At 43.1% G+C, this 6302-nt stretch overlaps 1 protein-coding gene across 1 annotated transcript in view; it reads left to right on the top strand.

The window, feature by feature from the left end:
* SUSD1 (sushi domain containing 1) overlaps window positions 1-6302 on the top strand; it is a 106569-nt gene that overhangs the window by 46884 nt on the left and 53383 nt on the right. Inside the window, exons 10-12 of the mRNA XM_006027717.3 lie at window positions 522-616; window positions 804-990; window positions 3019-3113. Of these exons, the coding sequence (XP_006027779.2) occupies window positions 522-616; window positions 804-990; window positions 3019-3113 (377 nt within the window). The remainder of the gene's footprint in view (window positions 1-521; window positions 617-803; window positions 991-3018; window positions 3114-6302) is intronic.

Here is a 6302-nt window from a genome sequence, read left to right as displayed (position 1 = left end):
AGGAATGCCATGCAAGAGACCTGTTTTTTTCCCCACGTTCTGTCTCTACCCTGCTTTGAGCCTTGGAGAAGTAACATGACTTGCCCAGTGTTTCTGTTTCCCCTCCCACCTTTCATTCATCTTGTCTATTTGAATTGTCAGGCCTTCAGTACAGGAACTATGTCTGGACAGTTGTCAAACTTGAAAAGTAATTCAGATGAAGGTAGGATGTGAATTTAAGGTTCAATTGTATTTCAACAGTTTCATGTGTGAAGGCTTTTATTATGTAACAAATGTTTGCATATATAGGAATTCAGAAACAGTTATATGCTGGAAAAAGTCCTTGTGTAGACAAGCCTTACACGGATATTAGTTCAGGCTGTGATACCATGTAGCTTCTAGGTGCTGTTTTGAAAGAGATAATAATAACAAAATTAAGAATTTGTCTTATAAATGTCATAAGGAAGTAATGCAGCCAATTGTAAGGGACATGCTTTTTGAGAAGCTATGCCTTTTTCTCCTTCTTTTCTTCTGTTTTTTAGAAGAGGACAGATTCAGCAATGTTTCAGTATTTAATGGTACCTGTTTGAAATGGAGGAGACATTTTGGAAGAGCTGGGGTGGAGGAAACCTACCTAGTGAGTATGACATGTACACTTGTTGGGTACTTGGAGAGAATTGGTTTGAGATTAAACAGTCTTCTGACAGATGTAACTGCTGTAAATCAGAACTGTAAATTTGTAATTAAACTGGAGTTTTAGACAGCTGCTTGAATCTTTGTTTTTTATTGAAGATCATCTTAAAAGATTTCCATTTCCATGATAGTTTCACATACAGGGTCGACAGGGGTACTTGGAGGAATTCTCCCATGAAGTGATGATTAACTTCACGACAGAGAAAGAGAACCCAGAGGTGTGTTTGCCTCTACACCTGGGTAGTAACTACACTATCAGTATCACTGAGGGATCTACCAAGTTTGTTTTACAAATCCCCATAATACCTCCAGTAGCTGGTAAGTGTTGATTGCTTAATATCTGAATGATTTTGCTTTTTAATGTCTGGTAAGAAGATGTATATAATAATAACAGCAAAATAATAATAATAACATCTTAGTTTGAATTTTGACCAGTCCAATAAGTGAGACGTGAAGGTTGAAGGAGAAAAAGCAGGAGCAACTTGATATGACAGTCTTAAGCTGTGACTTTAAGGGGTCAGTTTTATCTCATACTGCCCTTCCTCAAAGGGCATTAGGCATGCAGAAGTGTTGAGGATTGTGGCACTCTCAGTTGGCGCTGTGGGTATCCCCCTGCTTCCTGGGTCAGGCCTGCAACTTTCCTGCCATGACTTGATGGACATTGTAACTAAGAGGAGGGGTTCAGTGGTGTTCTCATCCCTGGCCTGGAGATGGGGTTACTCTCAGATTTGTCGTGGTTGGTCCTGAGGCTCCGCCTCCCCTACACCCCATCCACTCGCCAACCGCCAGCTCCGCCGAGCCGCTGTGCCAGCTCCTGGCTTGGCTTCTTGTATCCAGCTGGTGGATCTCTTAACTCCCCAGCCTCTATTCAAAGTACAGGCTTGCGACTTTGCATAAAGGAGGATTCTATACCTCTGAGGAAAAATAGTCCTTCCAAAAGGAACTACTAAAGCATGGTGCCATAGCAGTGTCACCGTACAGCTACATTTAGACACACTCTCTAAGAAAGAATGAATGAAGCCATAATGAGTGTTTCAAGTACAGAAAATATCCCATAAGCCTTCCTAAAGCAATTTGATAAAGATTTTTTCCCCTCAGAGGTATAGAATCCTCCTTTATGCATTTTTAAATGCTCGATATTAACACTCCTTGTCTTTATCCAGGTGTTTTCTTGTTTGGTTTTTTTGTTTGTTTGTTTTTTGTGAACTGGTACAATCTTCCTCTTATAGAAATGTTTTCCAAAATAGTTATAGATGCTATAGACGAGGGGTGCTCAACCTTTTGACCCCTCAGGCCAGATGAAGCCCTGGGGCCTGGTACTCCCCCTTCCCACCCTCTGCATGCTGGGATTGGGCCCTGGGGCCCAGTGCTGCCCCCACCCAGTTCTGTGTATTAGGATCAGGCACAGGATCCATCATGCAGGACTCAGGGCTCCCAACAGGTCTGGAAATTTGGCAGCAGGGGCTGGCAAATTTCCAGACCTGTGAGGAGTCCCAGGGTCCAGATAACATGGGGCCATGGGCTAGGGGTTGAGCACCCTGATATAGAATGATGAGTCTGGTGAGACTGAAAACCCAGTCATTCTGTAGCTTTAGCTCAAGGAGACTGACTCTCCACTGTCTCCAGTAGGTATGAGTAGTAGTAGAGCAGATACACTCATTACTGCTTTTATTTGAAATGGGCACTATCATTACAAGGACCTTTGTACTTTTGTGAAATGCTTGCCTGAGAATGTACATTCCAGCATAGTGTGCCAGGTACCTGCACGCTCTTCTAGTAGAAATGTTCCAGGAGTAGTTAGATGAGATCTCAGAGACTGCTCCATCTGGACTGGCCACCCATGTGAGAAAGATCAGTCTTTGCTCAGCTGTAAACTGAAAACCCTTAAACAAGATGCTGATGAGATGGTATAAGTGAAAAGGCAGGTAGATGTAGTTCCTCTGTTGTTTTTCTTTTTGGTCTCACTTAAAACTATAAAGTAGTTCTGACATTCTTTTTCAAGGCTTTCCAGCCATAAGAAGAGAAACTAACAAAGGCAAAAACTCAAAAACTGGGGAAGGCTTTTTTTTTGTTGTTGCTGCTGTTTGCAGTGACAGTGTGTGCCAAATGGATACTTATGAAATAATTGCTAGAGCAGAACTTTCTCCTTCATTTTATTTTATATTTCTAACTTCAGGACCCTACAAAACGAAATGAAAATATCCCATTTACTTTTGTGCTATTTTGTGCTGTGTGAAAAGCACACTGAGCACAGAGTAGAGCAGGAGAAGCAGATGACAAATGATTATGGTTTAATGTTCACATAACAACAGAGTTTTCCTTCTGTGTTTGTACTTCTGCTCACAGAAGAGGAATTGCTCAGCAATGTATCAATATTTAATGGGACCTGCGTGAAATGGCAGAGAAAAGCTTCAAGAGCCAAGGTAGAAGAAACATACACTGTAAGTGAAATTATATTTTTGAGTGTGAAGTGGAATTCTGGAGCTGAGTTGAGCAAATAGACAACTAACAAGATATCTTGAGTGAGACCTGCTGTAAAGTAGAAAGAAGGGTAAAATTGCTTTGGTCTTTCCACCCAGTTAAAAGCTATGAAGCACTTTCAGTGAGGCTGGATGAATAATAGGGGAAGAGGAAGAACAGTGGAAAGGAAAGATAAAATACTACTAAAAGAGGAAAAGTGAAATACTACTGTTAGGTAGGGGTGTGCCAAAACAGGCCCTATTTGATTTGGATTCAACCCAAATGGGGACAGTGATTTGATTTGTTGATTCAGATCACTGTCCCCGATCAGATGTGTCCGAATCTGAAGATTCAGTGCTGATTTGGAGAATCAGTGATTCGGACATAGACACAACTTTAAATGTTTTTTGTACATACCTCAAGGTACCAGGCATGGCTCATAAACGCTGCGATGGTGGGGTGGATGGAGCATCCCACAGGAGCATGTGGGGGGCCTCCTGCATGCTCTTGGGCGGACCCGGAAGTGAACCAGAAGTGCTTCTGGTCCACTTCCAGGTCTGCTGCTGAGCATGCTGGGGAGCCCCCCGCACTTCTGTGGGATGCTCCATCTGCCCCAGCGTCTCGGTATTCACGAGCTGCCTGCTACCTAGAGGTATGTAGAAAAATCATTTAAAGCTGTGTCTCTGTCCAAATCGCTGAACCTCTCCAAATCGATTCGGGGGATTCTGATTTGATCCGGAGAGATTAAAGGGTCCCCTGATTCAGTTCTGATTCAGAGATTTAGCTACTGAATTGGGCTGAATCTCCACCAAATCTTGAATCAGGGACTGAAGCTTTGCGCAGCCCTACTGTTAGGTTGGATAAAAGTTCATCAAGCTTTTTGACAAAGGCCCTACTTCAGTAAAGCTCTTAAGTTGATTTGGTTGGACCAGTGCAAAACACTTAAGCATGTACTTAAGTCTAATGGAGACAAAATGTCTTGTCCAAGGTCACAGGCTGCTTGCAGATGTTAAAAAAAATAAATAATAAAATGCGCTTTACCGGAAGAAGTAGCATGTTACTGAGACTTGGCTCTGCAGTGTCTGTATAGATCGGGTACTTCAGGACTTTTTGGCGCTTTTATATAAAGCCGAGTCAATCAGCTATTAGGTAAAAGCGCCAAAAAAGCTGCGCCAAAAAAGCTCCACCAAAACACCCAATCTAGACAGACTTGGGTGAGTCGTGTGCAACTAAGGCACTACTTATTCCGGGCATGTTCTGGACTCAGTGTGGGAGCATTCTGAGTTTAAAGTAAAGTGACTTTTTGGGTTTTCTTTTAACATCTGCAAGGAGCTACAGTCACACAAAGAACTTGTGTTGGAGCCAACAATATAGTCCAGGTTTTCATATTCACAGTTTTCTGCTGTAAAAAGCAGATGATATTTCCTTTCACACACACATGCTAGAAATGCCTACTTCTAGAAAGGATTTCTAACGGTGATATCTGTCATTGGACCAACTATGTAGTTGGGATTAAGTTACACAAGCTTTTGAATTATTCAAAGAATGCCTTGCATAATGCATTCAAAAGCTTTTTATCCCAACTATATAGCTGGTCCAATAAAAGATATTGCTGTAAGAAATCCTTGCCTCTTGCATAATTTCTGGACCATCACGGCCACAATATCACTCTTACGCTAGTTGTAGAAATGAAGAAATACGTTTAAGCCTTGCATGCCATTCGTTAGATTACTCTAAATAATTTAAATTGTAAAGCACTATATTTTCGTACCTTATTGAAAAAATTGCCTTTGAGTCCAATTCTTTTTGCAAAATTTTAATATGCAAAACTAAGAATAAAATGGGAAATACAAATACCAGGCAGGAGCTGCCCAACCAGGATCATCCAAAATGAATATAACATCATGATACCTCTGATGTTCAGGCAATCCCAATGAAAAAGCACAGGAGAAAGCTGGCTTTGGTAGCATGCCTAGGTGGTAAAAAGGATTCCCAACTCTAGGAGACCAGTCTGGAAAGTAAATTCTGAAATGGGGCATCATTTTGGAAAATGCTATCCTATCTTAAAAACCATCAGTCCATTAGTTTGAGTGCCTTGGTTGACCACAGCTGAGGTGGGAAAAGAGACAGTGCAAAAATATTCTTGCTTGGAATCATTAAGGGTTCTCAGGTCAAATCCAACATTTTGCATCTGACAGGTAACTGGCAGGAAGTGCTGACCACAGACAGCTGGTATAATGAACTCCCTGCACTTAGCTGAGCAGTTCATTTCTGTATTAAATTCGCCCTCTTCTGTAGCCCGTTACAGCAGTTAAGTCTGGAAATGACAAAGATATAGGTAACAGTAGCAGGATCCACACTCTTGTCTGCAGTGAGCCCCATTCAGATTACCTTTGTTCATATCTAATGTCATACAAAAACTGGCTCTTTATTTCACTGCCCCAGCCATGTCAGATGAGATGGAATCTTGGGGCGCATCCACACAAGCATACACATGTCTTGCAGTATCTCAAAGCCCTTTGAGATGCTGCAAGAGGCATACGTAGGAACAAGAAGATGTTCTATGCACTGCAAATTTGCAGCACAGGGGCAGAATTAGACCCCTGAATATCCAAGGGTCAAAAATCAACATGGGGGAAAAAAGCGGGGCAGGTCCCAGACTGTGGCTGGAGGCAACCGAAGGCTTGGTCCCCCACAAAGATGCTCTGGTAGCCAGCCAGAGTGTCTCTGTGGCTGGCCCTTGCCCCAGCACACACCCCACAACCCCCCACATCCCTTCACATCCACCCACAGTCTTTTGTTTTAATTGTGGAGAAACATGGATTTGGGGGTAGTTTACAGACTGACTTTGGGATTTTTTTATCAGGGGGTTTTCAGTTTTCAAGTAGGGAACACCAGAATTCCTGCTAGGGAGGCAAGTGGCAGGACCCAGGCAGAGGAGCCTGCTCAGAGCTGGCACCTTGTACCCAGCTGGAGGTGGCTGATCTCCTGACCAGTTGGGGCTAGGAGGACATGCTTTGACAGATCAAAGCAGGCTACCACACTGGGAACATCTTCAGGGTGATAGCTGCCCAGATGGCCAGGCAGGGGTGCACATGGCAGTAGTGCTGCAGAAAGGCCAACTCTGCAGCCACGGCCCACTGGCAGCTGGCCCAGAGGGGCAGATGCCT

Source organism: Alligator sinensis, unplaced genomic scaffold (assembly GCF_000455745.1).
Source record: "Alligator sinensis unplaced genomic scaffold, ASM45574v1 scaffold371_1, whole genome shotgun sequence".
Lineage (NCBI taxonomy): Eukaryota > Metazoa > Chordata > Crocodylia > Alligatoridae > Alligator > Alligator sinensis.
Note: the sequence above shows the minus strand (reverse complement) of the source record. Positions and strands in the feature narration are given on the sequence as shown.